Below are 14,089 nucleotides of genomic sequence, written 5' to 3' on the forward strand. Positions count from 1 at the left end.
TAGGGTAAATAATCATAAACTACACTGTGTTTCCTCATTCTTAAAGATACATCACTGGCTAACTTAATCCCCAGTCCCTTAACCTACTTAACCTAACTGTCTTAAAGTCTTAAAATGGCTTATGAGAAGTGAGTCTTTTTGACTTCACAATAAATGTCCTCATTGTGGAGACAACCACACACATAGAAGTAACAGCAACACAGATAACCACAAACCCCTGCCACCCCCACACACACTTTACACAGCAGTGCTCCTCTCATCCAGGCTGATGGTCTGTGAATAGACTGAGCTGGCACTTCTGTCCTGAGGTATGAGGACCTTGATCATCTGACACAGTCTGCAGGGAGCCCTGTTTATCAACCTCATCAGGTGCCTCCTGAACTTCTCCCCAACAAATACATACAGGACGGGGTTGAGGCAGCTATGAGAGTAGGCAATGGCCTCAGTGACTTGCAAAGCCAATCTGATGTCTCTGCTGCTCCTGCATCCTGAATAGACGCGTAATAACTCCAGTGCTTTGAATAACAATGCAACGTTGTAGGGGACCCAGCAGCCGAAGAAAACGGCCACCACTATGAGAACTAAACGGATGGCCTGTTTTTTGGATGACCGCATGTACAGTAGCCTCCAGATGATCTGCGAGTAGCAGAAACCCATGAGGACAACTGGGATGAATAAACCCAAAATGTTGATTTTAAACAGGCTGAAGATCCTCCAGAAGTGAGAGTTGGATGAACTGTTATCACCCGAGGCAACTGTGGGATAATCAGGGAAGCAGAACTGAAGACTGTCACCATAAGACTGCTGTTTGAGGAAGATAACATCTGGGAAAGAAGCCAAAAATCCCGCCACCCATGTCACAACAGCTGCGATCATCCCAAAGGACCTTGTCCGTGCTCTCACAGCATAAACAGCGTGCACTATAGCCAAGTACCGGTCGATGCTCATTAGACTGATGAAGAAGATCCCACAGTAAAAAGCAATATGATAAATACCCAGCACCAATTTGCATATAGTATCCCCAAACACCCACTGGTCACGGGCTTGGTGGGCTAGGAAGGGAAGGGAACACACCAAGAGGAGGTCAGCAACAGCTAAGTTTAGGAGGCACACGTCAGTCATGCTGCGGAGTCGCACTCCACAAGCAATGACCCAGATGACCAGAGAGTTACCCAGAAGGCCCAGGAGGAAGAAAATGGAGTAGAGGGCTGGGAGAAAACTGGCCCCATGATGCTCATACACACATCTCCCGAAGTCCACTGTAGGGTAGTCTGGGTAATCATAATCTGTGGAGTTCACAGGGGTGTTGCTGGTGAAGGATGCTGCAGCAGAGCTGGTGAGAAACAATGGAACAAAATCAGCAAAGACAAATGAATGATTAGGTTAGTTCCCATTAATTCAGGTCAGTTTATTGGATCTACAACAAATCTTGCACAACATATATGTAAAGAACTATACTACTATGCACTCACCGTGGGGAGTGCAATAAAACCTTCAAACTGAAACCGTTTCACTGAGATAGGCTGCTCTGCTCTCAAGCAAACATAAAGCAAGAAGAATAATGCAGTTGTAATCTGTAAGCAGCCCAATTCAGGAGCGCATGTCAGCAAAATAGATGTTGTGGAAAAATACACTGAAACACTAGATTGAAACTGACTAAACTATTGCTAGGAGTGAAGTGAAACAGTGGAAGCTAGCGAGGCACCGACTGACAGAAGACGTATCACAAACTTTATGACAACAAAGAGAACTAAATATAGTGTCTGCTGTAGATTTAATCTTACCTCAATAAGCCTTCTACAGTTGAATTCTCACTGAAGCCACTGACAACACTGGCGGCAGGGATGGTTGTGGCCATGGTCAGCTGCCTGGAAAATATAAAAAACATGACCTACTTGAAGAAGGAGGAAAGAAGAAAGAAGGAGGAAGAAAGAAGGAGGAAGAAGGAAAAAAGGAAGAAAAAAAAGTTGCACACACCCTGGATCAGTCCAGGTTCATATTTCCTCCTACAACTTTGACACAGTTTAAATGTCTCTTATGAGGCTTTTTTATTTAGTTTTTTTATTGCAATGTTGATATGGTGAATTCACATTAAACAATTAGCTTTGTTTCTTATTAATAGTAAAAAATATATATTGTATAGTTGTATAGTTGTGGCATCACAACCTTACAGAAATCCTGACGGCTCATTTAAAGGCACAGTTTCTGAATACAGGCTGTGTGCATTTCTATGTTGACTGAGCGGTTTGATACTTGAATATAGTAGACTAGTATTTATATATCTCCTAGAGCTGCTTTATAATAAAAAAAGACATGGAAATGACCTTTAAAGTTTGTTTTTTTTGGCCAACATATACCAAACCACACAGACATGTCAGCCCAGATACAACACATGTAGTGGTGCAGCTTATGAAGGGTTTTATAGTTTATCTTTTACCAGTACATGGGTGTGTATTTTGGTGTCTTAAGAGTAAGAATATTGTGCACAGTAACCACAGCGGAAAGAAACCTGATGGTTGTTTTGGGCACCTGCAGACAATGTAGGTGGTTTATTTCTTTCAGATTGAATCAGTCTGTCTCTTAAATTGTGACAATGTTGAAAAGTGATGAAATGATGCACAAAGACGATATTTTTACAATAAAAGATGGTTTTGAGCGCATGTCAGTTTTGAAGAGTTGTCTTGACTTTGCCTGCTGAATGTTATTGAGTGGAGAAGATGATTCTGGATAAAGGTCTCTCTGGTAGGCTAAAGAAATATAAGATATACAGCAGATGGTAATCCTACCACTTTAACTGCTTTTTCATTTTTAGCTTTAGTCTGGAACTTGATGACAGCATTTCTGTTTCTGTACAGTTTCAAGAATTCAACAATAGGGTAATTTGAGTTTGGTCAGGATCAGCTATTGTGTATGATTACAATAGAAAGTTGTCTCTCTACTGTTGCTGTCCGTCGAATGCTGTTCCATTGTGAAAGAAAGAGTTGGTCGAATGGCTGATGACTGATGACCACGATGTCATTGATGCATCTTTTCTACAAAGCAATTTTGAATATAAATGTGTTATGCAGTGGGATGAGAATACTTTTTTCTCTCCTGTGGACCTAAAGCGAGACAAGCCTAAGACGGAGCCAGTGCCCTGATACTGTATATGAATCCAAATACTTAAAACTATCCAAATAGAGAAAACGTAACTGAAACTGGCTATGGTAAGTAGATTTCCTTCTCTCTTACTGAATTCCTTAAAAACTGTCTTTGAAAGTCATTTGCAGGATAAATTGTACAGCACTCTGTCCCAGTAAGCTGACTTCTCATTAGATTGTATTGTGAATTAAACCTCATAACCACAGTTGAGCCTCTTGTAATAGCTGGACTACTAATGAGCTCATGTCTAGATTGACTCAGTTAAGGTGAGTGTTCATCAATTCTTTTCAAAACCCATTGATTCATCATTATAAAATAACAATTGTGCACCTAGTCAGGGTACCCATGCTGCGTATCTGTTTGCATTACGCCTTTGTCCATTTTGACTCTGATAAAGACACAGTAGTATATAAATGTTAGTGTGTTAGTGAAAAAAAAAGCAAAACATTACCTGCCAGTGGTGCTAAAAGGATAGCTGATAGTGGTGTTCATTTTGGATCACAAGACGCAGAGGTGGACGACTAAATCAAAGATATGATCAGCCGTGCATCCAGTTTGATTAGGCACAGTACACGAGAAATGACAAATGGTTTGCACACCTCGAAAAAGAAGGTGTGAGAAGTGCGCAAACCTTTTTAAAAAACACTCCCACCCCCTAACCAAGCTTTAGGTGGGCTTGCGGGTGTGCAAATGAGATGTTTGTTGCTTCCTGAGGATGCTTTCGTAACGTTCATGTAAGAGCCCACAGTGTCACAGTGCGGATACACAGAACCACAAGTCCACATACGCAAGCTTTTAAAGATGCAGGGTGTCTCCGACCAGGCCAGCGGCCCCACACAGCTGGAGGCTTGCAGAGCTCTGCGTGCAGGCTTTGTGCTTTTATGCAGGAAGTGATACTACCGACACAGCCATTGGTGCAGTCTAGCACATTGTAGAGGAGACACATGACTTTTTCTGACTAATACTGAAGGCTCGAATTGAGATATTGCATTTCATAGATCTTGACATTTTTTATGCATCATTTTGATTCATTCAGTAGTTAAATTGTAGGCTCGGATGACCAAAAACTCACCTGTTAGTCAGGCAGGTTGTTGTTATATGACACGGTACACTTCTTGTTAAATAATTGCAGGTTTCCAAGAAGGACTGCCTGTGGTTTAATTACCTCCAGCTCATGCATGGTGATATTTGACACACATAACACAAACACACACACACACACACACACACACACACACACACACACACACACACACACACACACACACGCTTGAATGTTTTTTTCTCAATTTAAAAAAAAAGGAAGAAAGAAACCAATCAAGTTGTATTTCCTGTATTTTACTTTACAAGAACAATACAGCTTTACAGGTTATAAGTATACTTTGAAGTACATGATTTGAATAAATGTTTCACAAAAATTCTATACACGTTCAAAATAAAGCATTCTCTAACATTTTACAGCACTGAGAAGCACCAACCACACACACACACACACACACACACACACACACACTTTGCCACTTTTGTAGCCTCTGAATTAAAAACAAAACAAAAACATTACTACATCACACATGCACCCACCACCATACACACACGCTTATCACTCTCAATAATCTGATCTTATGGGTGTGTTGGAAGTCTCTTTCTCTGTGGTGTCTCTGAGGCTGAGAATCCTGCTGCTCTGGTGTCTACAGCAGAAGTATCTAGTCAGCACATTGCCCAGTGACTTCCTAAACTTCTCCCCAACAAATGCATAGATGATGGGATTTACACAGCAGTGAGACAGCGCAATGACCTCAGTGAAGCCCATGGCATGTTGGATGATTTTTGAAGCCTCACAAGTGTCCAGAATTCCAAACAGCTGCAGTGTCTGAAGGAAAACCATGACATTGTAGGGGACCCAGCACGCCACAAACACACAAACTATGGTGAATATCAGCTTGACAGCTCTGTCCTTCTTGGAGTTCCTGGACTTTGACAGCACTACAAGGATTTTCACATAGCAGAAAATCATGACTGGGAGGCACACAAAGAGGCCCACTGTGTTCTCACTGAAGTTTCGCAGCATCTTCCAAAACTGCAGCCTGTCCTCTGGGTACAGTGGCTGGCACTGGGAGCTGTTGTCGTCTGCATCTACCTCCAAGGAGGCAAATACCACCTGAGGGATTGCCATGACGATGGATGTAACCCAGATAGCGATGCCGGCTGTGATTCCATAGCGAAGTGTCCGGGCTCGCATGGCTGCAACAGCGTGAACGATGGCCAGGTAGCGGTCAACACTCATCAGGGTCACGAACAAAGTCCCACTGTAGAAACCCAGCTGTTCAGAGGAGCAGAGGGGGAAGCAAAGTCAGAACAGGATGTGACAGAAGGTGATGTTTGTCAGGCTTTACTGCCCGCAATGAGGTTCTTCATACTGCCGAATTTACACAGCAGCTGTTTCACTGATCACACATTGGTTTTTGGCAGAATATCTCCCACATTATAAAAACCACACATAACTTGTGTTTACAGTGGAACATAGAAATAGCTGCAACCTAGTTATACTGTATTTGCACTGACATTTATTCAGTTTTGCACTTTGCAAGAAATACAGATTACTGGCAGTAAAAGCTTACAGAGTGAAGCTACTCACACACTCCACCCTTGCATTTATTCTTTGACATTTCAGATGCATTGTTTTGTTAGGGAGTGAATGCACTTGCCTTATCTTGACTTTTCAAACCTCCACAGATAAAAAATGTAAGAGGAAGTGTTTTTCAAGAGCTGATTAGTAATCTGTGCCTCTTTATGAATCCTGCTTTCTAAATAATAATGCTCAAATTACGATTTGAAATATAAAAATATGCCATTGTTTTGCGTTCTAAATAATAAAAATGATAAAACAAACAAAAATAAATAAATAAAGACCCACCTGATAGACTCCTGTCATTACTTTGCATGATGCAAGGTTCTGGGAGTTGTGGGCCCAGAGGGGCAGGGATACAGCCAGTATGAGGTCAGACAGGGCCAGGTTGAGGAGGCATATGTCCGTCATAGTCTTCAGCTTTATGTACCGAAGGATAACCCAGAGAACTGTGCTGTTGCCTGTGAAAGCAATTCAAATTATTAGTCGTTTTTGTAGGTTTCTTATTATTCCCGGTGACAAACTGTAGTCACACATCTAACAGTTGCAAGCATCCATTTCTGCAAAATGTCTAAAATGCAAATGTGCATTAAAAGTTGTAAAAAGAGAGTGATACATATTTATTTTCCTCTTTAAGGTTCAGGCCTTTTTGGACATACCTAGCAGACCGAGACAAAACAGCATGTAGTAAAGAACCATGGATGTGTTGGGCATGTCTGGACTGGGAGTCTGATGGCAGTGGTCATACTCATAGTCATAGTATTCTGTTGTGTTCATACTGCTGTGAAAGGAGAACATGTAGGAATTACTTTAAGTAAACACAGTTCGGTTTGGCTGATATTATGAGACAGGAGATATTAAATAGACACCGTACAAAACCACACAAAGTACAAAATATCTACAATGACATAATGAAGTTGAAAGCCATCCATGATGTAAAGAGAGTGACTGGGAGACATCATGCTATCAACAAAATAATTACCAGAATTACCATCAATAAAAGTCAAAAGGTAAAAAATAATCACATAAATAACATATAATATAATATATTATATATATATATATATTATATATATACATATATAATATATATATAAAATAATGATAATAACATTGTACTTTAAAGTTTTCCATATGCTACAATATGACTTATTTTTATTACACTTTGGTGGCTACCTCTGTTCGTGCGTGCAAAAGTTGCTTATTCCAGTTCCAGACACCAACCAACCTAAATGAACAAGCACCCATGGTGGTATTAAACCAAGGCAATCACTAGCTTTAGTCTGGTGGACATGAGTTCCCCCAACCCGACAAAAGTGACAAAAAAATGGCCTTTGAGACACTCAAGGGGCTCTTTTGTTATCCACATCATGTACTGTAAGGCATTGAGTTGTGGTTGCACAGCTCCATCCTTCAGAAGTAACCACCCAAGCCATTGGACTCGTTGAAACATACGCTCAAGTCTATCTTCAAGTGTTCCTCCCAGACCTTCAATCCATTAACTACTTAAATAGCGAAAACAACACAAAACAAGAGAATCATCCCACTTAAACATCTTAAACTTCCTTTATCAGTTAATTACGCTCTTCTCACCAAAAAAATTATAATTTTGATCTTCACTTTCCTTAGGGCCTTGAACCCCACATTTTCAGACATCATAGAGAGCTAAAAAAAAAAAAAAAGAAAAAAAAGAAAAAAAGATTTGGCATAAAAATGTGACCATCTAGGACAATCCTAGGTTTTTAATCCAAATAAAATGAAACACCTTGTTGTTCCTCATTTAAGATTTGACTCTTCTCATTTTAATGTGAAGCCAAAGTGAGAAACACAAGAATAAATGTACCACTACTTACTTTATCAACAATGAGATCTATTTTACTCCAGATTCTGTTTTCTTGTGGTAGAAAATCTTCCCTTCATTTGTTCTGGTGTTGTTGTAAAGACTGGCCTCCACTCACAAATCACATCTCCAAGAAACAGAGACAGAAGATGATGTGTTTCTCTTCTTTACTATGATAGGATATGATATGACTATGCTCCACACCATCATGATGAGTGAACTCCGTGTGTTCCCCAATGAACACTATGCACAGATAAAAACTTGAAACAACTAACGTGAAAAACATTCACTTGTAAAAGTGAGGGAATTCAGAGATAACACTGGACTTTCCTGCCCTTTAAGTTGAAAGTTGTGATCACCATATAGTGAGTCACGTCTGAAAGGCTTCTGTAACAAACACTTCAGCTGCTGCTGTTTCAGACCTAAAAACTATTTTCCTAATCTGAAAGAAATTCACAGCAGTAATCATAACTTTTCTCCCTGTGAATGTGTTGTAATATCAGTGGTACACGCATCATTTTCAACAAATATCACCACTGCTCGTCTGTCTATGAATATCACACACTTCCCCCTATTCTGACCATAATCATATGCATGTCATCTCTTTTAAACCGCACATCAAACCCTTTTCTTTCACTATCAAGATGTACAGCACTACCTGCTTTGATACCCATGCCGACCCTCACTTCCTGTGGCTGACATTGTTTACAGACATACGCCTGCGCACACAATTCTCAACTACACACTGTGTTTATAGGTGTAGGAGGTGAAGAACATCCAGTCAATAGCTGCTTAAAAATGTAGAAATTAATGTGCTTACCACATGGTCAGTCAAAAATCACTGCTCCTGAATTTTGTATGCTCTCGTGCTGCACATCAGGCTTGCATGTCAGCCTGTCAACTTGCATTGCTCGCTTTTTGTGTCAAATCCTGCTGCAGGGCTCATTTCTGGTAAGGTGAACTCTGGGTTTTGTTGTTTCCTCCGCATTGTGTTGAAACTGTATGGAGGTGTCAGTGTGGTTTTCTGAGAAATGTCCCTTCATGTATTAACATATGGCAAGAGAGGAGCCGTGGGGAAAATGTCTTCTAATCAGGAGCTTTTTTGCTTTTTCTTTGTTCTTTTCAAACAGGCTAAACTGAAAATAGCATTCATCATCTGGAATTACAGAAGATTTTTTTGTTTAATTAAAATACTTAAATACTTTTGCACACTTTGAATTCAAAATAAGTAAGACCTGAATCTTTAAATGTAATGTTACTATAAATTCTAATTTGTTCATATTTAATGAAATCTACACTGTAGTTTCTCCTCAACTAAAGGCCCTAACAATAGAACAAGCTGCCTTTTTTCAGGGTGCCAATACAGGACTAATACATAATTACCTATCTAATTATGTGATTTGTGACTATCTCAAACTTTTATTTTAAATGAGCACAAGATATGTTGTGTGGTGGATTTGGTGTCCTAAGAAAAGTACAATATAACATTATCATTGTTTGGTAATCTGTGAAACTTTAATCATCTCCAAGTAAACCACTACAACAACAAGTCACAACATGATACAACAAAAAAAGAGTAAACAAGGACAACATCAGCAACTGAGCATTAAGCTGAAATATGTGAGTAAATGTATGAAAGTGTGTACATTGTGTGCAAATAACATCTGAAATGGCAGCAAAACAACTGAGACAAAAAAGATTGTATTCAGTATGAAAGCACTAGAAAAATGCAAATGTGTGATGTACTGTACATATATACAAATATGAGACATAAATCAGCATTCCAGGAATGCAATGTGTTCCACATCAACAGGTTTAAATCCATGATGAATGATGACATCTGAACGGGCAAAAAGTGCCAAATAACCCTGCATTAGTTTCACCTTTGTAGATTTGATTCATCGTTACACTTTTGAATGAACAAACTTTTTCCATAAGCAAAGTGGAAAAAAAATAACCTTTTCCACGTAGTTTGAATGTTTTTTTTCACCAACTTGCAGGCTCAAGTGTGAAAAAAAAAAACCTTGAAGTGCTGCTAAGTTTCCTCCAGTGTCAGCAGGAAAAGCATGATGGTGGTGCTGATCAGCTCACACTCTGTCAAAACAAACCATGCTACATGAACAAGGATAACATGGCTGGCAGTAACAAATAGGCTACCCAGATAAAAAAAACAAAACAAAAAAAAAAAACATGCCAAACTCTACAGGTGAAAACACACATTACATCTGCCCTCCACCTCCTACTTGATGAAAGTGGAGGTGACCTCAGAGGACATCACTGAGCTCTTCCTGAATGAGGTATTTGACAAATCTCTGGAGTAGGGAAAGTGGATCCCAGGCACCCACTTCCTCAGCAGCTGCAAGGCCCGTTTCATAAACTTTTGTCCCACAAAGGCGTATATGATGGGGTTCAGGCAGGAGTGAGTGTAAGCAAAGGCCTCAGTCACCGTTATAGACAGCCTCAAATATCCGTCCTGTTTGCAATCAAGCGACAGCTTCTCTTCATATTTGAGAAACCTCAAGAAAAGGCAAACGTTATACGGGGCCCAGAATAAGAAAAAGGCGACCACTATGGAGATGATCAGCTTGACAACGCGGTGCTTCTTTGCAGTCCTCATGTTCGCCAGTGTGGGGATGATCCTGGAGTAGCAGACCACCATCACCAACAAGGGAATCACGAGGCCCAGTACGTTTGTTGAGAAGAGGTTATACAGATTCCAGGCATTGTTTTCCGGGACGTAGTCACAGCTCAGACCGTGAGACTCGTTGGTGACCTTTGTGAAGATGAAAGCCGGTAGAGAGACGCTCAAGCTCAGCATCCAGACGAGCACGGTCAGAGCCATGGCTGTCCGCAGAGTGCGATATCGTGCCACCGTGTGCGCGTACATGATGACGCCGTAGCGGTCCAGCGTCATGACAACCATGAAGAAGATGCTGCTGAAGAAGCCGGTGGAGTGGGTGGCGGAGATGAAACGGCACATGAATTCTCCGAAGGTCCACTCGCCGACCAAAGAGTAGTGGGAGTAGAAAGGCAACGTGAGGGCAAAGAGGAGGTCGGAGAGGCCCAGGTTGAAAAGGCAGATGTCTGTCAAGTTGGTCTGGTTGCGGTGCTTCACCAGGACACACACCACGAGGCCATTACCTGGAGAGGGGTGGAGGGGGGGGGGTCTGTCAGATTATTGTGCATCCACTCTCTCTCTCTCTCTCTCTCTCTCTCTCTCTCTCTCTCTCACACACACACACACACACACACACATACCTAAGAAGCCGAGGATGAAAACCAAACTATAGAGAGTGGGCAGAAACACCTTGCCAAAATGTCCCACATCGTCGTAGTTGCAAGGAGCGAAGAATGTATCCTCTCCATAATACGAGGAATAATCATACGTGACGTTGTTTGCTCCATCATCTGCAGACAGAGAATTATTTTTTAATTGCAACATGTACAACATCTAACCTTATTTAGATATAGTTCCTGTACATTAGGATACAATAAAATACATTTAAACGGTCGGGTTACCCGTAAACAAACACTGTTAGTGAAGGTGCATTAAAAATGACGTAACATTTTTTAATTACAGCATCTCAACCGTTTTCATAGGGACTATTTTTTGGGGGGGAAGTAGTTCTAGTGAAAGTCTGTGATTACTGTTTGAAATGTCAATGCTGTGCGTGCCACAAAGCTAATTCCATTATTGGTGTAAAGTCAGAAATCTGAGATGCATATTCCAAAACAGAAATAAAACCAAATAAATAAAATTAAATCTATGTGCACATAAAACCCAAAATGTCTGCACGGGTTGTGAGTGAGAAAGTAAGTTGTAATTTGGGTGAATCAGCAGTCAAAGTTAATTGATATTGGAGGTTATTACGCCACATGCTGGTCTTCACAGGTAATTTACTTCCTTGCTGGTCACGCCTACACATTCGTCTACAAGGGGTAGACAAAATAATGTAAACACTTAATGAAAAAGGAAATAAACTTATATCCCCATTGAAAACACTGGTGTGAAGGTGGTTCATGTGAGGTTACATTAACAGTCAACATACATACTGTCCACCATTTCCCTGCTAATTTCAGCAGGTGCAGTTTCTATGTTATTTAGTCTGTTTATCTTGTCTGATGGGAATTTTCCATGTTGTAGACGTGTTACCATTATTTTAGATTTCTGAGTCTTTGAAATGTTAATTACTTCAGATTTTAATTCAATTGTTATTTTGTCTACCTTAGCAGAAACGTGTTTGTAGGCTGTATATTTGATGAATACAAATAGAATAAAGGACAATTTGTAAAGAATTAACTATATAACATAACAACAATATAACAATAATATTTTTTTCACTTTCGCAAAAGAAAATTTGAATAAAATAAAATAATCTCAGGACTTAAAACATTGTTTAATAAAGATCCAAAAGGAAATGCCAAGAAATTATGTAAGAAGTATACTGCATTCCAGCATTTGGATATAAATGGAAAATGGACATAAAACGGACAGCAATGTATGAAGCCTCAGGCATCACAATTTATCACATACAAATATTTCTTCAACAAATCAATAATACATTGATCTATGTATAACATACATAACAAAAAATGCACAGTTGTTGAAATGTACTCACCTGACATGGTGATATCTCAGTGATGCCTTCACCTATCAGATGTAGCTGCACTCCAAGACTCTTTATTACTCTTTATGGATGTGATGTCCTCAAATGTACAATGACGAACTGAATGTCTGAATGTCAGCAGTCCCCTACTAATGACTTGTACAGAAAGAGAAGTGCAGATGTTGTTTCCTGTACGTCCCTAAATGTGACTGCAAGATCTTTATCAGGAACCCAAAGTTCACACATGATATATATAGACTGCCAAAATAACACAAAGTCTGTTGTGTTTGTGTTATTTTGGCTATAGACTATCAAATCATTATTATCAAATCAGAGGGTGTAGACCTGCAAATGTGATACACATGTCAGATGTGACATGTAATGACTTTTACACTTACACAAACTTACTTATTTTATCTTAAAGGCTCAAACTGTATTTTCTACTGTATAGATTCACATATAAAGTGAAGAGTTTGAGTATTTGATGACAAGTAAGCATTTGCCAACTGATTATAGTTAGAATTAAAGCTATATTTTTTACTCCTTTGTAAAGGAGTAAATGAAGAGCACCCAGCAGATAGAGTTGCAGTAAACTCACAGAGTGGTCTATGAGAGACCTCTTGTGGTAAAGGATTAGTTGTGCAGGGAGGGCAGATAGCACAAAGCATGCCGGGAGAAACATGCCGGGAGAAAAGATTTGAATTCTCATCATAGAATTTTAATGAGAAATTATGCATTGAAGCTTCAAATTACGACTCAAACTTTTGTTGTCTTACATATAACCCTAACGTGCAACAACAATAATAATAATAACAAAAAACCACAATCACAATGTCTCTTAAATCAGATGTAGGCCTATATCACCATATGTTCAACTATGGAGCCTAATTTTATTGACTTTTTGTTTGTGTTTATCTCGGTATGTTTGTGGTGTACTTGTATATTGCAGTAGCTCTCCAGCTGGCGCCCAGTGAATTCCCAATGAGGATGATTGACGTGAGATCGGCTGACGGAGGCGGGCTGGAGAGAGCTGCGTCAAGTTAGACAGACGCAGCTGCAAAAGACAGGAAATTGTGTAACAACGATGTAACCTTCAAAATAACTGTGGAATTTCTTAGGAGGCTGTCAAACCTTATGTAAACATATGAAACTAACCGCACTTGTTGGCTACGTCCTACGCTATAAACTGCTCGTCTGCACCTGTAACCCCATCAGTGTAGTTTTATATCCCATCGTATATATATGTACGACATATATGCTTGTCAATGATACAAAAAGAGGGACAAGGGGAAAACGTTAATTAATGCGCTTTAGTCTCTTATTTTGAAACGCTTCCTCGGAAGTTGTATTTGTTAATTCAACTGACTTGACTGTACTCGAGGGAAAATCAGCCGGGGGACGCGAAGATTATATCAAGTGGCTTTGACAAGTATCTCAGTCTATGAGAATGACTCCGTGAGGCCGTTTTGACCAAAGTAAGTTGGACTTTTTGAACATTTATCGGTTTATTCTTGGGTCGTAGTTAGCCTTCACGGACACTTTAGCGCTCTTTGTGCTTCAGGTCACACTGACTGTCATCTCTGCGCACTGTCACTTGTTGGACCTGTTAACCTGAAAACACAAGGTTGTTATTTTCTTACCAGAAACAGGCCGTTGTATTGGTTGACATATGTTCGAAACGGCAACAAATTAATTTAATTTGATTTTGTTATGCTAACGCGTAGGTGATAGCAAAATGGATATCCAGCGAGTTTAAGAGCAACAGCGGATTTTGGGAGCCCAGCTTGAGTGCCGCTATCGTCAGAAGTTGGATATCGGATAATCACTGCAATGACCGAGTCCTCAAAACCGCCTTTAGGGTAAGTTATTCAAAAA

General features: G+C 39.9%; 3 protein-coding genes across 3 annotated transcripts; all 3 read right to left on the reverse strand.

Moving 5' to 3' along the window:
* Positions 1 to 237: 237 nt before the first annotated feature.
* On the reverse strand, positions 238 to 3,633 carry cabz01093075.1. The gene is made up of 3 exons (XM_070911898.1): positions 3,593 to 3,633; positions 1,785 to 1,868; positions 238 to 1,333 (listed from the first exon to the last, which is right to left on the reverse strand). The coding sequence occupies exons 1-3, from the start codon at positions 3,631 to 3,633 to the stop codon at positions 238 to 240; spliced, it is 1,221 nt and encodes a 406-aa protein (XP_070767999.1).
* Positions 3,634 to 4,747: 1,114 nt separating this feature from the next.
* On the reverse strand, positions 4,748 to 6,544 carry LOC139290645 (C-C chemokine receptor type 2). Its single transcript, XM_070912484.1, has 3 exons — positions 6,427 to 6,544; positions 6,056 to 6,228; positions 4,748 to 5,461 (listed from the first exon to the last, which is right to left on the reverse strand). Exons 1-3 carry the CDS (start codon positions 6,542 to 6,544, stop codon positions 4,748 to 4,750), a joined length of 1,005 nt encoding a protein of 334 aa, XP_070768585.1.
* A 3,302-nt stretch (positions 6,545 to 9,846) lies between these two features.
* Positions 9,847 to 12,233, reverse strand: LOC139290202 (C-C chemokine receptor type 4-like). The gene is made up of 3 exons (XM_070911899.1): positions 12,227 to 12,233; positions 10,866 to 11,015; positions 9,847 to 10,748 (listed from the first exon to the last, which is right to left on the reverse strand). Exons 1-3 carry the CDS (start codon positions 12,231 to 12,233, stop codon positions 9,847 to 9,849), a joined length of 1,059 nt encoding a protein of 352 aa, XP_070768000.1.
* Between the last annotated feature and the right edge of the window lie 1,856 nt (positions 12,234 to 14,089).

This window comes from Enoplosus armatus, chromosome 9, assembly GCF_043641665.1.
Source record: "Enoplosus armatus isolate fEnoArm2 chromosome 9, fEnoArm2.hap1, whole genome shotgun sequence".
Lineage (NCBI taxonomy): Eukaryota > Metazoa > Chordata > Actinopteri > Centrarchiformes > Enoplosidae > Enoplosus > Enoplosus armatus.